Genomic DNA, 26,288 nt, shown 5'->3' with positions numbered 1-26,288 from the left:
GACTTTCATGACCCTGACACCTTTTGAACGTCTAAGACCAGTTGTTTTGTAGAGTTTCTGTTGCTTTGTAGCTGTGCTTAGTTGCTCAGTCATGTCCAACTCTTTATGACCCCATGGATTTTAGCCCACCAGGCTCCTCTGTCCATCAGGATTCTCCAGGCAAGAATACTGAAGTAGGTTGCCATGCCCTCCTCCAGGAGTTCTTCCTAACCCAGGGATCAAATCCAGGTCTCCGCATTGCAGGCCAATTCTTTACCCTCTGAGCCACCAGAGAAGCCCTGTTTTGTGGAGACTTGGGTTGTTTATCTCTGGAAGGAATACCACAGAATGATGCTCTGTTCTTCATATTTCAACCCATCAGGTGGTGCATGGTGTCAATTTGTCTCACTTTATGGTGGCTCAGAGGGTAAAGTGTCTGCCTTCAATGTGGGAGACACAGGTTCTGCTCAGAGAATCTCAGAGAATGTTGGAGACACATTAATGAAGCACATTCTCTGAGATTCTCTGAGCAGTGTGTCTGGCACCCTTCTATCTATTGATCTGCCTATCTGTTTCTTTAGATTTATGTATGCATGTATGTATCTAACTATCTCTGTATCTGTACACATTCTACATATATTTTATAGCTCTCTTCAGCCTGGAAAACAGTGATAGCCCAATAGCAACAAGCACACTTATCTTTCATCCTCTAAAAGAAGCTAGTCTTTCTTGAAGAAATAGGTATTCCCAGGACTGGGACACAGAAATTATACAATGAGGCAGAAACTACTTTTGGGACTGGAAAGAAACAAATAAGCTGTATACACATTTCTAGCTATAGTTCATGAACTAGTAATTCACAGCCTTTATGTCTTTCCTTCTAACCCAACATTACAGAGTTCATTCTAGTTTCCCCCTTTTCCATGTTTATAATTTCCCTGTTGGATAGTGAGAAGCCCAACTCCTCTAATGGGGGATATACTTACTTCCGATGAACCTTCCTATGTGAAACCAATCACCTGCTCCTTGCCCTGCACAGATACCCTCCTTACCCAACTTGGGTCCTGACACCCCAATGCCCAGCTGCTGTATTGTGGGTATCCTCTTCACCTTGGTAGGGATCCAGTTCCCTCACTGTGTCACCATGGTGCCCTGAGTCCTAGTGTGGACTGACCTTGCTTGCTCCATCTAAGGAATTTTGGGCACTGAATTTTTCAGAAAAAAAGAGTGAAGAGGGAAAAAACAGAAGGGAACATATCAATAGAAAATAAACTGTGGAGAGATAAAAAGAGACAAATGCCAGGGTCCACTGCTGCTGCTGCTGCTGCTACGTCGCTTCAGTCGTGTCCGACTCTGTGCGACCCCAAAGACGGCAGCCCACCAGGCTCCCCCGTCCCTGGGATTCTCCAGGCAAGAACACTGGCATGGGTTGCCATTTCCTTCTCCACATGGTCCACTAGAAAACTGTAAATTACTCAGTGTGCATATGCCATTAGATGTCAAGAAAGCAGGGGAGGTGGAATGCAAGTGAGGTATAGAGGCACATGAAATAAGATTAAAATGTTAGCAAAAGTATGAAACTCTTAAAAACTACTTTTCCCAGAGTTTTCAAGTAGCCCTGATGTATGTTTATGTAAAATCAATATTTCAGCATTTATTCCAAACAAACAAAGCTATGGCTCATTGGTTTAGTATTTAGATCCATGGCATTGCATTTGCTTCTAGGTTGTTTATGATAATATTTAGAATGGTGTTGCAAGCAATCCTGCTGGTATGAACATTTAAAATTTGCTTATTTCTTGGTTTTATGATTAACTTGTCAACCTTAACATTTCCAAGATCACAATGTGGAGGGCTTTGGATTTATTATCCCTCTATAGAGCTGTATGCAGAAATGTTCTCCAGACCTCTCTGACCTAAAATCCTGAGGGAAATCTTGTGATAATACATTGTTTATGGGCTTGCTGTGGATTTTACCTGTAACAAGGTCTAAATTACCTTAAATTACTCCAATACAGATTGCATTTTTTGTTTGGATTTAAATCATGTCTAAAATTAATCTCAGAATTTACTGAAACGTACTCATGAAACCATCAAATTAGATCAACCAAAGGATAACTTAAAGATAACCCATGACAAATGTCCCTTATTTGAATGTGAATGTACATTTGTGTTGGTGTATTTGATTTCAGTTGCTCACTGAATTCTCAAGAGGTTGCTATGGAAAATGAATAGATGTTCCTAAAAGTAGCTTTGGGGCACTAAACCTACTCAGATGAATAAATTTTTAAAAGAATAACTATGACTTTAAATATAAAACCAGTAAACCCACAAACATCAAATATTTTTAACCTTAATTCCTTATAGTCTACTTTTCAAATGAGTCACATAGGATAAAAATGGTAACTTGTATCTAGGATCTTCAAAGAATAGACTAATTTTTGAACATATCAGAGACTAGGCTAGAATAGTAACACATCTTATATTTTCATAGCACATATTATTCCTATACACTTCCTGTAGTACTTTCTTATTTGTTTCTTGGAGTGGTATGATTTTTTAAAATGCTAGTTTAAGTATCAGGTGTCCAGATCCTTGTCCCCTGCTCTGCTTCCCAACTGGGTATCTAACTTTGGATTAATTATGCTAACCTTCTGTGGCCAAAGAATAAAAAAGGGAGCTGGATCAGATCAAGGCTTCTTAACCATTTCTGTGCTATGAATGTCTTGGCCAACATGGCAAAGCCTATGGTCCTTCTAAGAATAATGTTTTTAAATTAAGAAAAAGATAGCATTACAAATAAAACCAATTATATAGAAATTCAGTTGTTAAGTATCAAAATGCAAGTTCATGATATGATAATATATGTTTCACTTCAGTTCAGTCAGTTCAGTCACTCAGTCGTGTCCGACTCCCTGCGACCCCGTGAATTGCAACACGCCAGGCCTCCCTGTCCATCACCAACTCCCGGAGTTCACTCAGACCCACGTCCATCGAGTCAGTGATGCCATCCAGCCATCTCATCCTTTGTCGTCCCCTTCTCTTCCTGCCCCCAATCCCTCCCAGGATCAGAGTCTTTTCCAATGAGTCAACTCTTTGCATGAGGTGGCCAAAGTACTGGCGTTTCAGCTTTAGCATCATTCCTTCCAAAGAAATCCCAGGGCTGATCTCCTTCAGAATGGACTGGTTGGATCTCCTTGCAGTACAAGGGACTCTCAAGAGTCTTCTCCAACACCACAGTTCAAAAGCATCAGTTTTTCGGTGCTCAGCCTTCTTCACAGTCCAACTCTCACATCCATACATGACTACTGGAAAAACCATAGCCTTGACTAGACAGACTTTAGTTGGCAAAGTAATGTCTCTGCTTTTGAATATGCTATCTAGGTTGGTCATAGCTTTCCTTCCAAGGAGTAAGCATCTTTTAATTTCATGGCTGCAGTCACTATATGCAGTGATTTTGGAGCCCCAAAAAATAAAGTCTGACACTGTTTCCACTGTTTCCCCATCTATTTCCCATGAAGTGATGGGACCGGATGCCATGATCTTTGTTTTCTGAATGTTGAGCTTCAAGCCAACCTTTTCACTCTCCTCTTTCACTTTCATCAAGAGGCTTTTTAGTTCCTCTTCACTTTCTGCCATAAGGGTGGTGTCATCTGCATATCTGAGGTGATTGATATTTCTCCCGGCAATCTTGATTCCAGCTTGTGCTTCTTCCAGTCCAGCGTTTCTCGTGATGTACTCTGCATAGAAGTTAAATAAGCAGGGTGACAATATACAGCCTTGACGTACTCCTTTTCCTATTTGGAACCAGTCTGTTGTTCCATGTCCAGTCCTAACTGTTGCTTCCTGACCTGCATATAGGTTTCTCAAGAGGCAGGTCAGGTGGTCTGGGATTCCCATCTCTCTCAGAATTTTTCACAGTTGATTGTGATCCACACACTCAAAGGCTTTGGCATAGTCAATAAAGCAGAAATAGATGTTTTTCTGGAACTCTCTTGCTTTTTTGATGATCCAGCAGATGTTGGCAATTTGATCTGTGGGTTCCTCTGCCTTTATAAAACCAGCTTGAACATCAGGAAGTTCATGGTTCACTTATTGTTGAAGCCTGGCTTGGAGAATTTTGAGCATTACTTTAGAAGCATGTGAGATGAGTGCAATTGTGCGGTAGTTTGAGCATTCTTTGGCATTGCCTTTCTTTGGGATTGGGATGAAAACTGACCTTTTCCAGTCCTGTGGCCACTGCTGAGTTTTCCAAATTTGCTGGCATATTGAGTGCAGCAGTTTCACAGCGTCATCTCTCAGGATTTGAAATAGCTCCACTGGAATTCCATCACCTCCACTAGCTTTGTTCGTAGTGATGCTTTCTAAGGCCCACTTGACTTCACATTCCAGGATGTCTGGCTCTAGATGAGTGATCACACCATCGTGATTATCCAGGTCGTGAAGCTCTTTTTTGTACAGTTCTTCCATGTATTCTTGCCACCTCTTCTTAATATCTTCTGCTTCTGTTAGGTCCATACCATTTCTGTCCTTTATCGAGCCCATCTTTGCATGAAATGTTCCCTTGGTATCTCTAATTTTCTTGAAGAGATCTCTAGTCTTTCCCATTCTGTTGTTTTCCTCTATGTTTTTGCATTGATCGCTGAAGAAGGCTTTCTTATCTCTTCTTGCTATTCTTTGGAACTCTGCATTCAAATGGGTATCTTTCCTAGTCTCCTTTGCTTTTTGCTTCTCTTATTTTCACAGCTATTTGTAAGGCCTCCTGAGACAGCCATTTTGCTTTTTTGCATTTCTTTTCCATGGGGATGGTCTTGATCCCTGTCTCCTGTACAATGTCACGAACCTCATTCCATAGTTCATCAGGCACTCTATCTATCAAATCTAGGCCCTTAAGTCTATTTCTCACTTCCACTATATAATCATAAGGGATTTGATTGAGGTCATACCTGAATGGTCTAGCGGTTTTCCCTACTTTCTTCAATTGAAGTCTGAATTTGGCAATAAGGAGTTCATGATCTGAGCCACAGTCAGCTCCCGGTCTTGTTTTTGCTGACTGTATAGAGCTTCTCCATCTTTGGCTGCAAAGAATATAATCAATCTGATTTCGGTGTTGACTATCTGGTGATGTCCACGTGTGGAGTCTTCTCTTGTGTTGTTGGGAGAGGGTGTTTGCTATGACCAGTGCATTTTCTTGGCAAAACTCTATTAGTCTTCGCCCTGCTTCATTCTGCATTCCAAGGCCAAATTTGCCTGTTACTCCAGGTGCTTCTTGACTTCCTATTTTTGCATTCCAGTCCCCTATAATGAAAAGGTCATCTTTTTTGGATGTTAGTTCTAAAAGGTCTTGTAGGTCTTCATAGAACCATTCAACTTCAGCTTCTTCATCATTACTGGTTGGGGCATACACTTGGATTACTGTGATATTGAATGGTTTGCCTTGGAAACAAACAGAGATCATTCTGTCATTTTTGAGATTGCATCCAAGTACTGCATTTCAGACTCTTTTGTTGACCATGATGGCTACTCCATTTCTTCTGAGGGATTCCTGCCCACAGTAGTAGATATAATGGTCATCTGAGTTAAATTCACCCATTCCACTCCATTGTAGTTCGCTGATTCCTAGAATGTCGATGTTCACTCTTGCCATCTCTTGTTTGACCACTTCCAATTTGCCTTGATTCATGGACCTGACATTCCAGGTTCCTATGCAATATTGCTCTTTATAGCATCGGACCTTGTTTCTATCACCAGTCACATCCACAGCTGGGTATTGTTTTTGCTTTGGCTCCATCCCTTCATTCTTTCTGGAGTTACTTCTCCACTGATCTTCAGTAGCATATTGGGCACCTACTGACCTGGGGAGTTCCTCTTTCAGTATCCTATCATTTTGCCTTTTCATACTGTTCATGGGGTTCCCAAGGCAAGAATACTGAAGTGGTTTGCCATTCCCTTCTCCAGTGGACCACATTCTGTCAGACCTCTCCACTATGACCCACCGTCTTGGGTTGCCCCCGCAGGCATGGCTTTGTTTCATTGAGTTAGACAAGACTGTGGTCCTAGTGTGATTAGACTGACTAGTTTTCTGTGAGTATGGTTTCAGTGTGTCTGCCCTCTGATGCCCTCTTGCAACACCTACCATCTTACTTGGGTTTCTCTTACCTTGGGTATGGGGTATCTCTTCACGGCTGCTCCAGCAAAGCACAGCCGCTGCTCCTTACCCTGGACGAAGGGTACCTTCTCACCACCGCCCTTCCTGGCCTTCAACATGGGATGGCTCCTCTATGCCCTCCTGCGCCAGCGTGGCCACCTCTCCTTGGACGTGTGTTGTTCTTCCCGGCCGCTGCCCCTGGCCTTGGGTGCGGGGTGGCTCTTCCCGGCTGCCTACCTTATATAGCATTAAATAAATAAAGGTGAATCCGTGACAATTCTAATTGTAATTCTGTGATGAGTATAAACAGTACTTTGAAGTATCTGTAATAGCGCTAATATGATTTGAAAATATCTGTGGTTTCTATAGGTGACAAGGTCACAGGTGCTTCTAATAATCTTGTAGTTCCTAGCCTACATTTGTCATTAATGGAAATACTACATTAATTTCCATTAATGGAAATATTATTTCAGTCATAAGCAGGAGAAATTAAAAATATAATTTTTTTTCTATCCAAGTTTACAAATGCCCAGAATTCTGTTCAGTAGGTGAGCTCAAAGGAACTTTCCAGCAAAAATATTCCAGCACTAAACAGTTCTGCTAGTTCAGTGGGGTAAGATGCATTTAGAATCACTCTATTCCAAAAGTGGTCCATGGACCACAGCAACAGCAGCATGTACCTGGAGCTTGTTAGAAAGAAATAAAGTATCTCTAGCCAGCCTTAGATCTACTGAATCTGAATCTATGTGTTTACAAGATCCTTAGGTGATTTTCCATGCATATTAATGCTTTGAGAAACACTGCTGTAGCTGTGAGCCTGTCTGCAAGCTTTTACATTGTGGTTAAACTTAGTACCTTAGGATTGACAGTCAACTTGCTCCATTTTTTAAAACGGCCCTTAAACCCAAAGCCTAAGAATTTGGTGACATATCTGCCAGCAAGGAGGTCAGTGCTAACGGAGACGCATGGAGATTTTCATGGAAAATTTAGGTTGAACATTACTTAAGGATTGGTAGCTGAATGGGTCTAGATTGTTTCGGAGAACTGAAGAGCCCCAGGCAGTACATTGAAATTTGGCAGAAGCACATCATCTCTGAAAAATGGGGGAGGAATGAAAATGCATCTGACTGCATAATCAGAAACATAGTTCAAGTTTGACTTACAGAAAAATGTTCTGTGCGGTTTGGTTCGAGCACTCTAACTGCTTGCATATCACAGTTAATGTTCTTGTGAAAAGAAAAGTGGAAATCACTCAGTTGTGTCTGACTCTTTGTGATCCCATGGACTACAGTCCATGGAATTCTCCAGGCCAGAATACTGGAGTGAGTAGACTTTCCATTCTCCAGGGGATCTTCCAAACCTAGGGATCGAACCCAGGTCTCCCACGTTGTGAACGGATTTTTTACCAGCTGAGCCACAAGGGAAGCCCAAGAATACTGGAGTGGGTAGGCTATCCCTTCTCCAGGGCATCTTCCCAACCTAAGGATCAAACTCAGGTCTCCTGCATTACAGGCAGATTCTTTACCAACTCAGTTATCTTGTGAATACATGTTTTTCACTGCTCTGGAACCAACTTTATAGGCATGTACAATATTAAGCTGATGGTGTCTTATGAACTGAATCATGTTTACATGGGGAGGAAAGCTGCTCCTTAAGTGTCTTACAGTGAAATTCTCTAACAGAAATTTCTCTAACATTCATTGAGGGCTTCCCTGGTGGCTCAGCAATCATTCATTCACTTGTTCAATAATATTTATTGAGTCATTATCCAATGTCACAAATTAATCTTTATACCTGGGCTTAGCATGCTAATACTGGAAGTGGTAAGATATGTCTTGGTAGAAATTAGGTTGGGTTTTGTATGCCTTGTTTATCATGTTAAGCCTTATTCAACAAATAACTGGGAAGCTCTAAAAGATTTTCAAGTTAGGAATTTCCTGATCATACTTGACTTTTAAGATCATCATTCTTGGGGTAGTTAAGAAAGGTCATTGGAAAGCAGGCTTCAGAAGATCATTTTAAGGTTTTAAACCTGGAAAATTCCTTCTTGAATTTATTTCAAGGTCTCTTACATTAAAAAAAAATCTCATTCCTTTCTTATTAATAACATTTATAGGCAAATATCTAGCTTGTATTGGAATTTTGTAGAATAATGTACTTGTCAGATGTTTTGGTTTAGCAATATAATTAACATTTTTTCTGTCATTACTTTGCAGCTTTGGACACTTGTCTTGATTTTATGGCCAGTTATGATTTTCATAATTTTGGCTATTACCCGGACCAAATTTCCTCCAAGACCAAAGCCAACTTGTAAGTAAATAACATTTATTTCTCTAACTTTTGGATTCTGGTTAAAATTTATTTTGCTACCACTTTAGTGCTTTATTCTAAAATTCATTTTTTAAGTAATTTTTCCAATTGGAAATATCAGTATTTGTATAAATACTTAATATGTCTTTTCCTCAGTCTTTTGAATTAAAAGAGTAAGGAGTTGAGCCTGTACCATTTATCTAGAAAAATATAATATGTAGAAGCCAGAATATATTTTAATCTTTATAAAATTTTAAATCACTTATCATTTGTCACAGATAACTCATAAATATCACCATGTTGTATGCAAGACAAACAGGCAGCCATCTCAAGCTAGATCATCCTTTGCTTTTGTATCATGGGAGAAGCCATAGACTGGAATTTAATCAACTGAATGATGAAATCCAGAGCATTATAAAAATCTCATCTCTCTTCTGGGCTATATTTGAATGGTGCATATGTATCAAAACATTTAGTTTAAAAGAAAATTGTTTTCCAATTAATATTGGTTAGTTACATTTAATAATTACCAAGTTATAAAACTGGCACAGTGCCCAACTCAGTTCATGATTTCTTTTGGATCTTGGATGAAACGTGGAAGAGATTCAGAAAAGTCTTCAGAATTGAGCAGGATGAGCTTTTAACCCCGCAGATTTGACCAAGGTTGTTTTTACTTTCGGAGAAGGCAATGGCACCCCACTCCAGTACTCTTGCCTGGAAAATCCCATGGATGGAGGAGCCTGGTGGGCTGCAGTCCATGGGGTTGCTGAGGGTCGGGCACGACTAAGCGACTTCACTTTCACTTTTCACTTTCCTGCATTGGAGAAGGAAATGGCAACCCACTCCAGTGTTCTTGCCTGGAGAATCCCAGGGACGGGGGAGCCTGGTGGGCTGCCCTCTATGGGGTTGCACAGAGTCGGACACGACTGAAGTGACTTAGCAGCAGCAGCAGTTCTTACTTTTGTTTTTAAACTTTGGAGTCAGTTTCTTGAAGAGGAGTAAAGTCAAGTCAGATGTCTCATGTTTCACAAAGCAGCCATCTCCTAGAAAGCTTGTAAATATGATTTCTGAGAAATCAAATTGCATTTCAGATAAATTACGGTAACTCACCAAATAAAAGAATACTGTGCTGAATTATTTGTAAAGAGAATAATGAGCTAGTGGCTTTTAAAAATAAGTACAGTGCTTTTCAATCACCTGATCTTAAGAAGATGAGAGCCATGGTGGAATCTATTTGAATCATACACAATATGATAATTCAAAAGAAAATATTGATTCAGTTAGTGTGAAGCATTTAAACTCTTGGTGCTAGAATAAATAATTCCTTACATTCGAATTGCACTTAATCATTTCTAAAGGACTTTTGCACAAATTTGTTATGTAGAGTTATTGATGAGATTTTATTAGGTTGTTTATAAAAACACTATAATTTTATTTTCTTCATATTGTGCATATATTAGTTCCTTATAACAGATTTATTCCATTGCATACTGTTGGAAGGGCTTCCCTGGTGGCTCAGATGGTAAAGAATCCACCTGCAATGTGGGAAATCTGGGTTTGAGCCCTGGATTAGGAAGATCCCCTGGAAGAGGACATAGCAGCCTGGAGAATCCCCACAGACAGATGAGCCCGGCAGGCTACAGTCCATGGGGTCGCAAAGAGTCCGACACGACTTAGCGACTAAACACAGCACAGTAAGATCTAGTGGAAAAGGAAATGACAACTCACTCCAGTACTCTTGCCTTGAAAAGCCCACGGACAGAGGAGCCTACAGACCACGGGGTCACAAGAGTCAGACACGACTTAGCGACTAAACCACCACCACCAATAGAATTTAGAGATTCATGGGGGAAAATCATGGAGAGCTCTTATTATCCCACTAACTTATGAAGAAAAGCTTGAAAAAAAAACTATGTGACAAGTGCTTCATAGACCAAATAAAAGGCTGTGCAAAACACACAGTCCAAAAGGAAATGAATGACCATTTTTAACTATGAATCTGTTATCATACTCTAATGATAATTGGTTTTGAGGTGATTGTTTGTGGGGAGGAGGGAACAAAATTATAGAAAAAATGAAACATTCAAAGTATTTTTATTGGTCTCTCAGACCTTATAAGACTAAGTAGAAAATAGTCAATTTGTTTTTTATTAGAGCTGAATGGGACCCTCTTAATTTACAGATGGGAACACTGGGACCTAAAGATGCTTTAATTTGCCAGAATTCAGTCATAAGCAATAAGAGAGAAAGGCCTTAAAAACTACTTTTACTAAATCATTTTCCATGAGATTTGTGTGGTATTTTATCCTCTTATGAGTGTTAGTTGCTCAGTCGTACCCGACTCTTTGCGACCCCATGGACTGCAGCCCTCTGTCCATGAGATTTTCCAGGCAAGAATACTGGAGTGGGTTGCCATTTCCTTCTCCATAGATTCAAATGTAAAGTATGTCCAAGATTTCAGCTCACCCTATAATCAATAGAGTATAAAATGTAATTTTATCACTGGAGGTACTATTCTGTAGAGTAATGTAGAGAATCTAAAACTGGTATTGATGCAGTTACTTTTTTTCCCTCCCTTGTTATAGAGAGGGATTAACTTCAAAATGACAGTTTGAATTTAGGTTTTTTAATTCTGTTTTTTCAAATTGTTGTTTTTCTTTGTTTCTTACATCTACTATACCAAAAGATGAAAATGAGCTAGTAATAATCATGATAAATACTTCCTGATTTTCTACTATGTAATGGCTGTGTCATTCATTTCACAGTCAAGAAACCCAAGGCACAGAGTGATGAAGTAACTCATCCAAGATTGCACAGTTAATAAGTGGTGGTGTCAGAATTTGAACCCAGACATTCTGGTTCCAGAATATGGTTTTAAGCTTGTGGATTGGCATTTTTTACATCTAGTAGTCAGTACTAATTTTTTCATGTTTCAATTAGTTAGGTTTTACAAAAGTAGACTAAAAATTAGAAATTAGGGATATAAATTCCTTCTCCATCTCTATCATGAAATGTAAAAATATGGAAAAGAAGATTCTGAGGTATGTATAGTTTTTAATGTGAAATGCTGCCTCTGTTTGACAAATTCTGCATGAATCATTGCAGTTCTAGTATCACAGAAATCAACTCCTGCTTCGCAAATTAAAAGTCCTCTTCAGGCTACAGTGACTTCCTCAGTACTAGTTGGGCAATAGAGGAATGAGGATGAAACTCCAGACTACACCCCAGTTGAAACTCAGCTGTGGTGAAAATGGGAGTTGTCATCCCGTGGGCATCTTCTGCTCCCAGATTAGCCAGGCAGGTATGTAGGACTGATAAATCATTCAGAGTAAATATCATCAACTCAAAGGACTCCCTCCATAGTCTTTCTGACTGAGGGCTCTGGAGAAGACTGGGTTTCTGGTGAGTAAGGGAGCTGCTGCAGTCCCTGCTGTGGTGATCGCCAGACAGGAGGAAAATGTGTACTTTCAGCATCATCTGCCTTCACTTATTCCCTTCTGCACTGACACCAACAGCTTAGGTAACTTGCTCATGCAAATAATAAGTTCCAAGTAAAGAAAACTTTCCATAGGCTGGCAGGAGTCCCAGATGCTTCTTGTTCACATGGAGAAGAAATGGGCTAAGGCGCCAAGTTTGAAATAGCTCTAACCTCTTGTAATCGCTACAGGCGGTGGCTTGTCAAGAGGCAAACATTAAAGCCAAAATGTTATGCTTAGGGAGCAAAAGCAAAAAAAACAAAACCAAACTCCCAAATCACATTTAGGCTAAGTCAAGCTATAATGTGCAGTGAGTTACTTCTGTCTCCCTTTAATACGTACATTCTCATGAAAGGGCAGGCAAACAGTTCCTCATCAGTGAGGAGCTGACTGCTTTTCAAGAGTAGTAAGACCCTGCCATAGTGAGATAAGTGGTCTTCAAAAAAAATGTAGTCTTGCCAACAAAAAGACACATTTTTATGAAGTTAATGAGAAGCATTATTTTTCTAATGGAAATATCACTAAAAGCATAATGGAAATTCTACAAATATGATCATGAGATGAATGAAACTCCCACTGTCTCAAGACTCAGTTTCGAATATCCCTGCCCCCTCAGAAGAGAAGAAGCCCAACCCATCCCACATCTAGAGACAGGGACTGTTGGAAGGCAAGGGAAAGTGCCAACTGGAATGATATCCAAAATTGTGTTATCAGAGGGTGATATTGATTACACCCATCCCGATGTGACTCAGTAGCTTTGGGTAAATGCAAGGTCATCATTCCTACCATGTCTTTTGGTTTCCAAAGCATACTTTTTGGCTTCATGAATGTGATAAAAATAATAATTAGAGTAAACTTTTATTGACAACATCAGCAAGTACCTTGCTAAGTTCTTTGCATGGATTTCCTGAATTAATACTTAACATCATCTCCTTGAATATGACTATTCCTATTTTAAAGATAAGCAAGGCATAGAAATGTTAAGTAATTTACTAATGTTCACATAGTTACTATGTGCCTGAGCCTTCATTTTAACCACAGTTCCCTCCCTTCTCCCAGCCCACACAGTGGGTTTTTCCAGGTTACAAAGGCCAACAATAGCAATCCTAGAGTTTGACTCATTAGAGTTTACAACCTCTCCATTTTCTTCTTCATACCACCTGTTAGTACTATCAGAGATAGAACATGGTTGTAAAAGTGAACTCAATTTGTCCACGGCTCTAGGGAAAAAACGTAAGAAGAAAGACTGGAATTATTGATTAATTGGCAGTTTGTGGGATACATGGATGTTGTTATACTTTTGGGATCTGAATTGGTAAGAGGAAAGAGCTTATGAGGGCTCTCACTGATGAAGGCTGTGAAGGCCAAAGAAGTGAGGTTTTTATCTGGCCCTGTTCTTACTGCTGACTTTTTGTGTGGTGTGTTTTTATGGAAATAAAAACAAGTGCATGAGGACAGAATTCCAGGGTGTATCATGCTCCCCATAACACTCATGATTTAATAGTAATAGTTGAGGGTCCTACAGTAAACAATATGCTTTTCTATGTTGCTTGGCTGAAATTAATGTAGGCTTTGTTCTGGGAAGCTCAGAACTCATCATCATTCATCTTCTGCTGAGGCTTGCCCCATCGAATTTCTCCATTCTCAGGTGTGCCAGCCACACTAGGCTGTCTCTCAGGTTAGAACCATCTGAGTCATCTTGACTCCTCCCTTTACTTCACCTCCCCAAACCACTATCCTTCAGTTCAGAACCCATCTTGTGAAATGCATCCTGGAGTTATCCCGTCCCTTCCATCCTTCCTGCCACCCTTTGGTTCAAGATCTCATTGCTTCATGCCTGGATTTCTTCAAAAGGTGTTTTTTGTTTTGCTTTGTGTTTTTCAGGGGTTGTATCTCTGGAAGCACTGCCTCTAACACTTCCCACATTTTGTCATCAGATAAATCCCTAAAATATTCTTCAGGTCAATCAAGTTTCAACTCTTCTTTGTCTCACTTTCAAGACCTTCATAATCAGGATTCATCCAACTTTCTGTTTTTTCTGTTGGGCAGTATGTTGCGTGTGCTTAAAGAAACCGTGTCTGAAAGTCTTCTGCATGTCCCATGTTCATAGCTCCTCCTCATCATCTATTAAATGACAAGCTCCCATCTATGGCCTACTTTTTCACCTTCCTGACCATTCAAAGCAGCTATTTCTCCTTTATGTCTTTCTCGTGAATGTATTAGCTAGTAGTGGTTTTTGAATGACTTATGCTTAATCTTGACTCACTGGACAGATAGTACATGTATAGCAGAAATCATATCATAGCTTCAAATTCTTCTCAGATACAGCATAATTCCCAACATAGGGAACAAAATAGGAGTGCAATATACTTTTCAGAATTTGATAGTTTGAAAAATTGATATGGATGCTTGGATTAGAAAACTCACCCAGAGATGGATAATAATAAAAAAATTATCATTGTAAATCAGGTGAGTTAAGGACAAGAAGTTAACTTGTTTAGGGTTTGATTTTTACTTCTCTCCAAAAAAATATGACCGTGCTATCAAAAATGTCTATATGGTTATATTAGGAAAAGAAAATAGATATAAAGCTCTGTCACTCCTCCCCAGGTAGATTCACCTGGGAATTTCCTTCACAGATTAATAAGTCCTTGTGAATGCATACAAGAGATTTTTGTGTGGGAGAGATTTACAGTCTACTTCTTGCTTAAGGTCCATAAAATGTTGGAAGTTTTTGAATTTCAAAGCCCAGAGTCCTGTCGTTTACTTCTTCCATCTGTAAATCAGTAGTTAACTTTTTTTTTCTGAAACATTACTGACCCTTTAGATGGTAATACGGAGATAAATTCTGGAAATTCATAGACATTGAGTCTGGGATTAGTCTGTGAGTTGTGCTTTTGGTATTCGGGCAGATCGTGTGGAGCAGAAGGAAGGGGGACGTGAATACAGCCCCACCACTCTGTGCACAGGGCCGGCCACAGCTCCTGCTGGCAGTGGCCCATCTCTCTGACTTGGAATTCTGCCAGTCTCTCACACAGTGCAGATGCACACCCTAATGCTACATAACATGACAAAAGGATTTCTCAACTAATCCCCTCTAAGGCTTGGTACCCAGAGTTGCTCCAGAGAACCGGAAATACCTTCAAGTACAGTAACACTTAATTTAACAAGTAGAAAGATAAAGAGTAAAGAATAGCTGTTGATTGCACAGTGGAAGAAGTGAGGAGGAGGAGGAGATTTTTTTTTTCTGGTCATTTCACACCAGCCCTACTTTTGATGATTCACCTGACAAGCTTCCCAGAGTTATTACCTCAATGAAAAGTGGCTCTGGGAGCCACATGTCTTCTTTTTCACTCCTTTCCCCTTTTCTCCCCTTTTCTTCTGAACCAGAGGAATTCCTATTATGATCACATAGGGACCTCAAATATCCAAGCCTGTATGATAAATACAAATAAACAAATGATTTCTGATAAAATTCTTACAAGTATAGTAATGTCATTTGCCGAGGTGACTACTATCAGTTGATGTTTCCATTATACCCTTGAAGCTCAGAGCCTGAGTTAACGAAGTGATTTCAGCCAATTGTTTGCACTTGTCAGAGGGTATCAAGCCCACACACAGGCTCACAGGTGAGGCTCTGGCTTCATGGTTGGCTGACTGTGTGTTTTCCTGAGTGACTGCTTTATTAAACCTTCCTTTAAGCATCACCCAGGAAACCTGGCTTACCAAACCTTATTCATTTTTATACTACTCTCACTATTCAAAATTTTCTCATTCTCTTTGATTAGGTCATATCATGTCCTTTGCTTAGATAAATGAACCAGTGTATTTTTAGAGTGAAAGTATCTCTCATGGAAGAAATGTCATAGAATACAATATTGTCTTGTCTCAGGTCAGTTAGAATCTCATTGTGGGTTAGAATTAGATGACTTATGGACTTCTCTGGTGGCTCAGATGGTAAAGCATCTGTCTACAATGCAGGAGACCCAGGTTCGAGCCCTGGATTGGGAAGATCCCCTAGAGAAGGAAATGGCAATCCATTCCAGTACTATTGCCTGGAAAATCCCATGGACAGAGGAGCCTGGCAGGCTGCAGTCTATGAGGTCGCAAAGAGTCAGACAGGACTGAGCGACTTCACTTCACTTCAATAGTATTTTCACATTTAGAAAATAAAATCTTTATTTCAATTATATATTTGCATATTTATACCTATATATAAAATCATTACTATTGTAAGAGGCAATGTAGGGGCTTAGAGCACAGACTAGAGATCCAAACTGCCTGGATTCAAACACAAGCTTTGAGTAAACCTCTTGAATACTTGGAGCCTTATTTTCCATATCTGTATATTGAAGTTAATGACAGCACCTACTTTACAGAGTTGTGAGAATTAAATGAATTAATACTTGTTAAATACTTAGAAAAGTTCCTGGGACATAATAAGAGCTACATTAGTGTTGGATATTATTTTTGTATTATTTATGATATAAAATATTGTTTATATTTTAATATATAGAGATAGTATAATATCAATAATTGAGTATCATTGAGACAATCTAGTTTTTCATTATTTGACTGATAAAGAAACCAGCTCAGAAAATTTAAGAGGTAATTAAAGTTTTACATTTATTCTTCTTATTGTCACGTATTTAAAATGTATCTCTTATGTCTGTGCTGATTCAAAACATCATGAGGACTCAGAGCAAAAAGTTTGCACCAGACTATACATTAGGAACTATAATCAATAAATATAAATGCAATAAATTCCACAGTGGAGCTAGGACCAAGACCAGAAGCAGCAGAGAAGATGGAGTCCAGAAAATTTTACCTGGAATCAAGGCTGGGGCTACAAGGAAGCATATCCAAGGCAAAATTTGAAAGATTAACAATAACTCATTGATCAAGTTCAGTCATATTTTATATTCTAAAATATCAATTAATTTTAAAATTCTGTATACAGAATACCAAAATTTTAAATAAAATCAAGGTCAATATTACTGCTCTTTCTTTTGCCTTTGGCTCCAGTGTGGCTCATATAGCACTGCCTGGGGTATCAGGAAAGGCTTCATAAGAATATCTGATGTCTTAGCATGGCTCTTGAGTAATGAGTAGGAGTTTGTCAACTAGACAGTGTCTTTGCATTCCTAACAGAGAGTGGTCAACATGATTGAGGGCACAGGACATGAAAGAGTTACATGTGCCAGGAATTTGGAGTTTGCTTTGTCTGAAAAAAAGAGAATGTTTATTGTGAGCATTGGGAGATGAGGCTTTTTCGTCAATATTTTGGACTTTATTTTGAAGAGGATGAACTTTTTAGTAGATTACTTTTGTTTAAATGTATTTTTTTCTGACCATAGAAATACACACTTACTGTTCAAAATTTAGTAACAGAAGTATTAATGTCTCAGAAAGAAGTAACACATAAGTTTCCTTCTAAAGATAACCATTGTTAACAGTTCAGCATACTTTTTCTTATACTTTTTTCTATGCATGTAACACAAAAATGTACACACAACTAAAATCTGAACATTGGGGTCAGATAACATTTTAGAAAAAGCTCCTGCAGCAGAATGAAAGATGGTTTAGTAGAAACTGGTAAGTGGTTTGAGCAGAGTTCTGGTTCTAAAACTTGCACTTCACTTTTCATTTTCATGATCTCTTGATTGCCCTGGAAATGGTAAAATTTTAAACACCTCCTCCTTCAATTCCTCACTTTCTTCCCAGATTTTCAAATCCAGATTTCTTTAGACATTCCATGGGATCGATAAGAGTTGGACATGACTGAGCAACTAAACCACCATCACCACTCTTTATAATATGGAGGTTTTCCATGCACAACTAGCTATAATCCTCTAATTTCATACTGTCCAGATGAGAGTAACACAATTTAGGGCAACTCTGGGGAGTGGAATTATAGCTAAAGAGAAAATGATATAGGAATCACAATACTGACAGTAGTTTTTATTATCTTTTCTCTACCTTCATGATTTGCAAACAGATACCCTTAACTACTCTACCTTAATCAAAATCATCTAAAGACACTTGATGAAAGATGTAGGTTTCAGGGGGTTGACTCTAGGCTTTCTGAACTGTCACCCGGTGATGGTGATGGAGAACGTGGTAGAGATGATGAGGTGATGAGGTGCCGAGTGTGGTGACTAGGGGTGGTGTTGGGGACCTGACAGTTTAAAGAACTCCTTAGATGATTCTTATGCAACCCAATGTTTGAGAGCTATCTTTTCCTTTCTTTTTAATTATCTTTTCTTATTTTAAGTCAGTTGCATTTTCTACTAGCTCCCTACTACTAAAGTGAATCAAAAAATGAATTTAATTCTTTGTGTAATCTTAAAGAAGAATCTGCTTTCACCTTCAGTTATCTTGCAGCCATTCCCAGCATTTTCTGCCTCATTTTAGCATTGAATCTCTTGCTGCAATCCTAAAGATGTCCACAGGTTTACCACTTTTCATGTCTCATGTTGAAGACAGCATTTTCAGGACAGTTGAAAAGAAGGCCTCATCTCAGAGAGTACTGTCTGATTGGTGACTAAGGAAGGAAGTACTCATAATTTCCTGAAGTTTTCTGCACAGGTGTTTCTCCAAGATGATTTCATGTTTAAGTTACATACCCTGGGGAATCCAGTTTCACTTAAACAAGTGCTTCACACTGTAACACTGCAACACTGTCCTGCTAGTTTCATAGATATTAGGAGAATGAGAAAACTGTCCAAAAAGTTGTTTCATTGTTTTGGAATTGCTGCCTTCTGTGGAGATGATACAAAAATGTTTCTGGAGATTCATATCTACATGGCATGCCTACATCTGTAACAAGCAGGTCGCTGTTGTTCAGTCACCGATTGTGTCCGATTCTTTACAACTCCATGGATGTAGCAAGCCAGGCTTCCCTGTCCCTCACCATCTCCCAAAGTTTACCCAAGTTCATGTTCATTGAGTCAGTGATGCCATCCAACCATCTCATCCTATGTCGTCCTCTTCTTCTGCCCTCAATCTTTCCCAGCATCAGGGTCTTTTCTAATGAACCAGCTGTTCACATCAGGTGGCCAAAGTATTGAAGTTTCAGCATCAGCTCTTCAAATGAGTATACAGGATTGACTTCCTGTAAGATTGACTGATTTGGCCAAAGTAGAGTGCTAAAGAGTAGAGGAGATCAACTTGGGAGTCATTCAATCATGTAAGGTTTGTGGTTTGTTTTTTTTCTTTTAACATTCAAATTTTCCTGGGTCACACTCAACTCTTTTTTTTTTTTTTTTAATAACTTTTTATTTTGTATTGAGTATAGCCAATTAATAATGCTATGATAGTTTCAGAGGAACAGCAAAGGGACTAAGCAATACATATGCATGCTCAGTCATTTATTCCCATTCAACTCTTTGAGACCCCATGTACTGTAGCCTGCCAGGCTCCTCTGTCCATGGGATTATTCAGGCAAGAATACTGGAGTGGGTTGCCATTTCCTCCTCCAGGGGACCTTTCCGACCCAGGGTTGGAACCTGCGTCTCCTGCATCTCTTGCATTGACAGGCAGATTCTTTTTTTTTATTTTATTATTATTATTATTTTTACTTTACAATATTGTATGGTTTCACAGCACTGTTTATAATAGCCAGGACATGGAAGCAACCTAGATGTCCATCAGCAGATGAATGGATAAGAAAACTGTGGTGTATATACACAGTGGAGTATTATTCAGCCGTTAAAAAGAATATGTTTGAATCAGGCAGATTCTTTATCACTATGCCACCTGGGAAGCCCAGCCATACATATACATGTATCCATTCTTCTCCAAACTCCTCTCGCATCCAGCCTGCCACATACATTGAGCAGAGTTCCATGTGCTATGCTGTAGTCCTTGTTGATTATCTGACAATCATGTACGGTTTTTAATACTAGACTTAGGAATTTGGATATTTTTCTGTAGTAATAGAAGCCTTGTGAAAGTGAAAATCACTCAGTCATGTCCTACTCTTTATAATCCCATGAACTATACAGTCTGTGGAATGATTTATACAGGCCAGAATCCTGGAGTGGGTAGCCTTTCCCTTCCCCAGGGGATCTTCCCAGCCCAGGGATAGAACCCAGGTATCCTGCATTGCAAGGGGATTCTTTACCAGCTGAGCCATAAGGGAATCTCAAGAATACTGGAATGGGTAGCCTATCCCTCTCCAGCAGATCTTCCCGATCCAGGAATCGAACAGGGGTCTCTTGCATTGCAGGCGGATTCTTTACCAACTGAGCTATCAGGAAATTGTGAGGAGGTATTTAATTTTTCTTTTTCCAATACAGAAGGTTCACTTAAGGGAAGTTTGAAAGATTTTCTGCTATAATTGTTTATCTTCATCCAGGTGTTTCTATCACAGGCTGTATTAGTTATCTATAACAAATTGCCTCCCCAAACTAGTGGCAACAGCAGTAAATATTTTTTTAATTTATTTATTGGCTGTGTTGAGTCTTTGTTGCTGCGCACAGGCTTTCTCTAGTTGCAGCAAGCAGGGGCTACTCCCTCGTTGTGGTGCCAGGGCTAAGGGCTTCTCATTGTAGTGGCTTCTCTTGTTGCAGAGCGTGGGCTCTAGGGCATGGGGACTTCAGTAGTCAGACTCCAGAGCATGGCTCAGTAGTTTGATGCACGGGCTTAGTTGCCTCACAGCATGGCAAATCTTCCTAGACCAGGGACTCAAACTCGTTTCTCGTACACTGCAAGGCGGATTCTTTACCATTGAACCACCGGGGAAATCCAACAGCTAACCTTTATTATCTTCCAGTTCCTATGGGTCAGAAATTTTGTTACTACTTAACTTTAAGTAATTACTTAACTTTAAAACAGACTCAGTTTTAGCTTTGAGTCTGTCATGAGATTGCAGTTAAAATTTGGCTAGGGTTGCCTTCACATGACAACTTGACTAGGGCTGGAATGTCTGTTTTCCAGGTAGATTGCTTACCTGACTAACGGGTGGGTACCAACTGTTGATGAGGAGCCTCAGCTTCTGTCTGTAAGTTGTTTCAGTGTCCTCTTGACATGGCAGCCGCTCCACCAGACCAAGCAATGAAAGAGACAGTCAAGTGAAAGCTGCCCTTTTTGTCATCTATCCTGGGAAGCCTCAGAGCATATTATCTACCAAGTTCTATTCGTTAGAAACAAGTCACTAAGTCTGACACATGTTCAGGGGCAAAGGAATTAGGTTCTGCCTTTTGAAGGGAAGAGTGTCAAATATTCTGTGAACACATTTAAAGACCATCACATGGAATAGCAAGAGCCAGTGGTACAATAATAACATGCACTTGACATGCTTGAAATATCCAGCCCCATCATGGCAGAGTCCTCATCTGCTGGAGGCTATGCTGCATTCCTTGCACCTGGCACAGATGTCCGCACGTGGAAGCTTCATTAAATATTTTTTGAACTGTTGATTTTGAAAGGTTGTTGTTGAATCATGACGCCGGGATTCTTAGCCCCCGGAGGAGAAGAATTCAATCAGGGGCCAGAGACGAGGCTTGATCGCTCAGAGCTTTTGTGTAATAAAGTTTTATTGAAGTATAAAGGAGATAGAGAAAGCTTCTGACATAGACATCAGAAGGGGGTAGAAAGAGTACCCCCTTGCTAGTGTTAACAATGGAGTTATATACTCTCCAAAGAATGTCTGGAGGTTGGAAAGACCTCATCAGACCTACTCCCATATTTTAAGATAACAGAATTAGCCAGAAGGTTTAATCCAGAGGCTGTCCTCAGGCAGAATACATTGTTGTTATATAATCCTTTTAAAAAGCAGGTCTACTCCCATAATTTACAGAATTAGCCAAAAGGTTTAATCCAGAGACTGTCCTCAGGCAGAATACATTGTTGTTATATAATCCTAAGGAATGTAGAGAAGGAAAAAAGTTTGTCCTTTCTTCCTCCTTGAGAATTCCAGACCCCTCTCTCCTTGGGGACCCCTAGACTTCTTATCAACCTGCCTAGGAAATGACTCTCTCAGTGTTTTGTAGATGAAGATATTCATTTTCAGATGTTTCAGTGACAGATCTCACTAAGTAAGTGTTGAAGCCAAGATGTAATTCGATCTTACTATTCAGTTTCTCTTTCTACTCACCTTGCTATCTGTCAAACAGAATCACTCATCTCTATTAGAAACACTCACTTTGCTCTTGGCAAAGCTAACAGAATCACTGTCTGGAATATTGCAGGGCATTTAGTAGTTACCCAACAAATATTTGTTGAACGAATGAACAAATTTGGTACAATAATACATGAAGACTTGAAATATGAAAAAATCCATTCAGATTTAATTACAAGTCAAAGAAAGACTGGGGAGAACAGGCCAAAATACTTATTTCTTGTGCAGGTTATTATTTTATCATATTCGTTGAAAGGACATTTTGTATAAAGGGTAGAAGTTATAGATATAAAAATTATAGGAGCTATGGAACTCCAGGATTCTGTGTAGAATGAACTTTATATCATTGTGCCAATATTTTGGATGTAGTCTTTTAAGAGTGAAAGTAGATTAGAGGGGAGAAATAAGTGTGGTTCAACTGGAATTTCTCTCCTATGAATAGTACTATGCTTTGATATTTAACCCACAGACAAAGGGAAACAAATGAATCCCAGAACAATATGGCATACCTAAGCCCTCATACACCTCTCTACAGAACTCTAACGCTATATACTGTGGCAAAATTTTGTACCAAAATTGAACTCAATCTCCACTGAAAACTTCACCCACCTCCACTGAATCCTATTACTTTCAATTAGCTGTTTTTAAGATTGCAAGCTTGACTTCCCTGGTGGCTAACTGGTAAAGAATCCACCTGCCAATGCAGGAGACAAGAGTTTGATTCCTTACCAGGAAGATCCCCTGGCAACCCACTCCAGTGTTCTTGTCTGGAAACCCCATGGACAGAGGAGCCTGGCGGGCTGCAGTCACAAAAAGTCAGACATGATTTAGCAACCAAAAAAAAAAAAAAAAAAAAAAAACCCAAACAAACAAGATTGCATGCTAAGCAGAGCTCTGGAAACCAGGGAAAAAACCCACAGAGCTTTGTTACACGGATTACATTCCTCTCAGCAACATGCCAAGGGCTGAAACTTAAGGTCTTTATTTTGGTGAATTATCTTTAGTTTTTTGTGGGAATTTAGCACTAAATATCCCTGGAGAAGGAAATGGCAATTCACTCCAGTTTTCTTGCCTGGAAAATCCCATGGATGGAGGAGCCTGGTAGGCTACAGTCCATGTGGTCGCAAAGAGTTGGACACTACTGAGCGACTTCCCTTTCACTTTCATTTTCAGCATTAAATATATAATCTGGAGAGTAAACGATAGAGACCAGTGAATTTCCTAGGCTGGCTCAGTTTTGGGGTTACTATAAATTCTGTGTTAACATTAGGTAACGTTGAACCAAACCTCCAGAACAATAGGTTGTCAGTTTTTCTGCAATGTTAATACAAAGATTATCAATTTTAAACTCAAATAAAACCTAAAGCAAATGAGCAAGAGTGAGTGACGTTTCTCAGTCGTGTCTGACTCTTTGCAACCCCATGGACTGTAGCCTACCATGCTCCTCTGTCCATGGGATTTTCCAGGCAAGAATACTGGAGTGGGTTCCCATTTCCTTCTCCAGAGGATCTTCCTGACCCAGGGATTGAACCCGGGTCTTCCACATTGTAGGCAGACGCTTTACCGTCTGAGTTTAGCTTAATCTCAAACATTAGGAAGGTTACTTAATGTATTAGAACCATGATTCTGGTGCCTACTTTTGTTACTTAGATTTTAGAAATCTAGCTGTGTACAGCTCCTGAATATTCAGCTATTCATTAAACAAACCCTCATTTATTATAACTCTATGTGGAATCTAGAAGAGAAGAACATGGGGTTTTTAGATATATGCATCTGTAATCAAGTTGTGGGAGCTGTTTGTTGTTTAGTCACCCACACCTCACCCTGAAACCCATAATCTACTGCATTATCAACAGATAGCAGGAATGAAGAACCACAAATGCATGAAGATTTGTTAAAAAGCTCAATCTTTGGAGGCTGGAGAAGTTAGCAAAGCTTAATATTTGCATTCTGAGGAAGACTAAAAGGATTGTTGGATTTGCTGGAAAGGATCAGAAGTTTTTCAAGGGAAGGAAGAGAAGAACTAAGTTCATGGTGGTAGGGAATGTGAGATGAATGGTCTTATTTTGTTTCAGGGAAATTTCCCTGAACCGCTATACTAGGTTAGCTTTCACACTCATACCGTTCTTTCTTTATCATTGTAATTTACTATGTGTGTATTTGTTTGGTGTGGGTCCTGGTGTCCCTTTCATGAGTTCTATGTCGAAGTCTGTGTTTTCCACCACAGAAGAGCAAGGCTTCACACAGGACAGATAATGTCCCCTCCCAATTCCATTAGATTCTCCTGAGAAATGAGTTTGAATACATAATATAAGACCAACGGACCCAGAGTTCTAAATATCAGGGTGATGATATTAGGATGTCTTTAGCTAATAAACAGTAAAGAGCGACACATGATAACGGAAATATGGTGCTTTGTGTATATTAATCAGATAGTGTGAGAAGACTATATCAGGGTGAGGAAAGCTTGAGCAAGAAAAATAACCACACAGTTACCAAAATTTTAAGAAGTGATGAGCACTCTCACTTGCATAGTTGGAGAAACAGAAATGGAGAAGAATGAATAACTCTTGAAGATATTAGGAAGAATGGGTCAGTAGGATGGGAGGGTATTGAATTTGGGGGACAAAAGAAAAAAAGCTTTCCCCTATCTTTCAATCTGGGAATCAGAGACTAGGACGACTATAACAGTAATCCCTTTTTAAAGTAATATTGTGTTTTATAATAATTCTTATAAAAATCCTGAGAGATTCATGACTATGATTTCTAGTTTACAGATGAGCAAATCAAAATTCTCAGAATCACAAATAGAGCCTAATGACCAAACCCATGGACCTTTGTTTGGGGTGCTCAATTCAAGTTCCAGTTTGATCTTGAGAAATCACTTAACTTCTCTGAGTCTATTTCTTCATCTGGAAAATGTGGATAATCATAGTATCTACCTCAGAGCATTTTGGGGGGAGTTAATATAGCACATCTAATATGATAGCATGTCATAAGATAGTTTGTGATATTATAGAGAAGGATGCCTATAGTCTATAGAAGTATACAGTAAATGCTCTAGAAAAGATTATTATGATTAGATGACTTTCCCAAGTTTATACAGCTGTTAAATGGAAGAGCTTCAGACTTGAACTCAGGTTCCATGATGTATTTGTTATACATATCATGTTGCTATTGGGGAAAAAATCAAGACACAGACTAGAGCTATGAAAATATCAGTCGTTTACTACCTACATGACACTACTTATTTATTACAGTCCATGCTGTAAGAATCTTTGATCCAGCATTTGAGACAAAAAGAAATCAATGATTCTTATCTTAGTTCTGGCATTCTAAATTATCCTGAGATCTGAGAAAGGATATAACTTGTTCATTGGTTTCTATATTTATGTACTAGATCATATATGTGAAGTTGTGTCAAGAAAAGCACACTGGATAAAGTCCTCTTAATGTGAGATTTGTCCTGTAATCTTTAGTGACAACCACTGTTAATGGAACTTTTCTCTTTTTGAGTCTGTACTTTAAAACTGCAGGCAATGAAGTTTGCTGCATCAACTGTTTATAGTTGTGAAGCCAAGTACATTTTAATAGAACCAACATTTGAAAGAATTCTACTCCCTCCAGTAGGCCCTAGATAGCAATCACACAGAATTAAATTGATGAAAAAATGTTTTCTGAGAGCAGAAATATTTGGAGGCTTTCTGGTCTGCGCACTGATCTGTAAAAGGGAGTCTTTGTTTTACTATCATATTTTTGCTAATATTTGTCTTGATTTTCTTAAACATAAAGATTCCTAATAGTTTTAGAGTAATAGCAGTCACTCTTCTCCTTTTGACGTGCTCTTTTCCCATTCTTAGAAGAAGGAATATGAGTATCATGAAAAAAATAAGCTATATATATATATGGTTTGCTGCTGCTGCTGCTGCTAAGTCGCTTCAGTTGTGTCTAACTCTGTGCGACCCCATAGATGGCAGCCCACCAGGCTCCCCCATCCCTCGGATCCTCCAGGCAAGAATACTGGAGTGGGTTGCCATTTTCTTCTCCAATGCACGAAAGTGAAAAGGGAAAGTGAAGTTGCTCAGTCGTGTCCGACTCCTAGTGACCCCATGGACTGCAGCCTACCAGGCTCCTCTGTCCATGGGATTTGCCAGGCAAGAGTACTGGAGTGGGTTGCCATTGCCTTCTCCAATATATATGGTTTATAAGGACCTTATTTGAACATAACTAAACCTTGAGAAAAAACAAAAAA

The 26,288-nt window shown here is 39.3% G+C and overlaps 1 protein-coding gene across 1 annotated transcript in view; it reads left to right on the top strand.

Moving 5' to 3' along the window:
* Positions 1-26,288, top strand: part of ABCA12 (ATP binding cassette subfamily A member 12) — a 205,778-nt gene that overhangs the window by 7,253 nt on the left and 172,237 nt on the right. The window contains exon 2 of the mRNA XM_052661512.1: positions 8,344-8,437. Within this exon, the coding sequence (XP_052517472.1) occupies positions 8,344-8,437 (94 nt within the window). The remainder of the gene's footprint in view (positions 1-8,343; positions 8,438-26,288) is intronic.

The sequence above is a fragment of the Budorcas taxicolor genome, chromosome 2 (assembly GCF_023091745.1).
Source record: "Budorcas taxicolor isolate Tak-1 chromosome 2, Takin1.1, whole genome shotgun sequence".
NCBI lineage: Eukaryota > Metazoa > Chordata > Mammalia > Artiodactyla > Bovidae > Budorcas > Budorcas taxicolor.
This window is presented reverse-complemented; position numbering and strand designations above follow the sequence as displayed.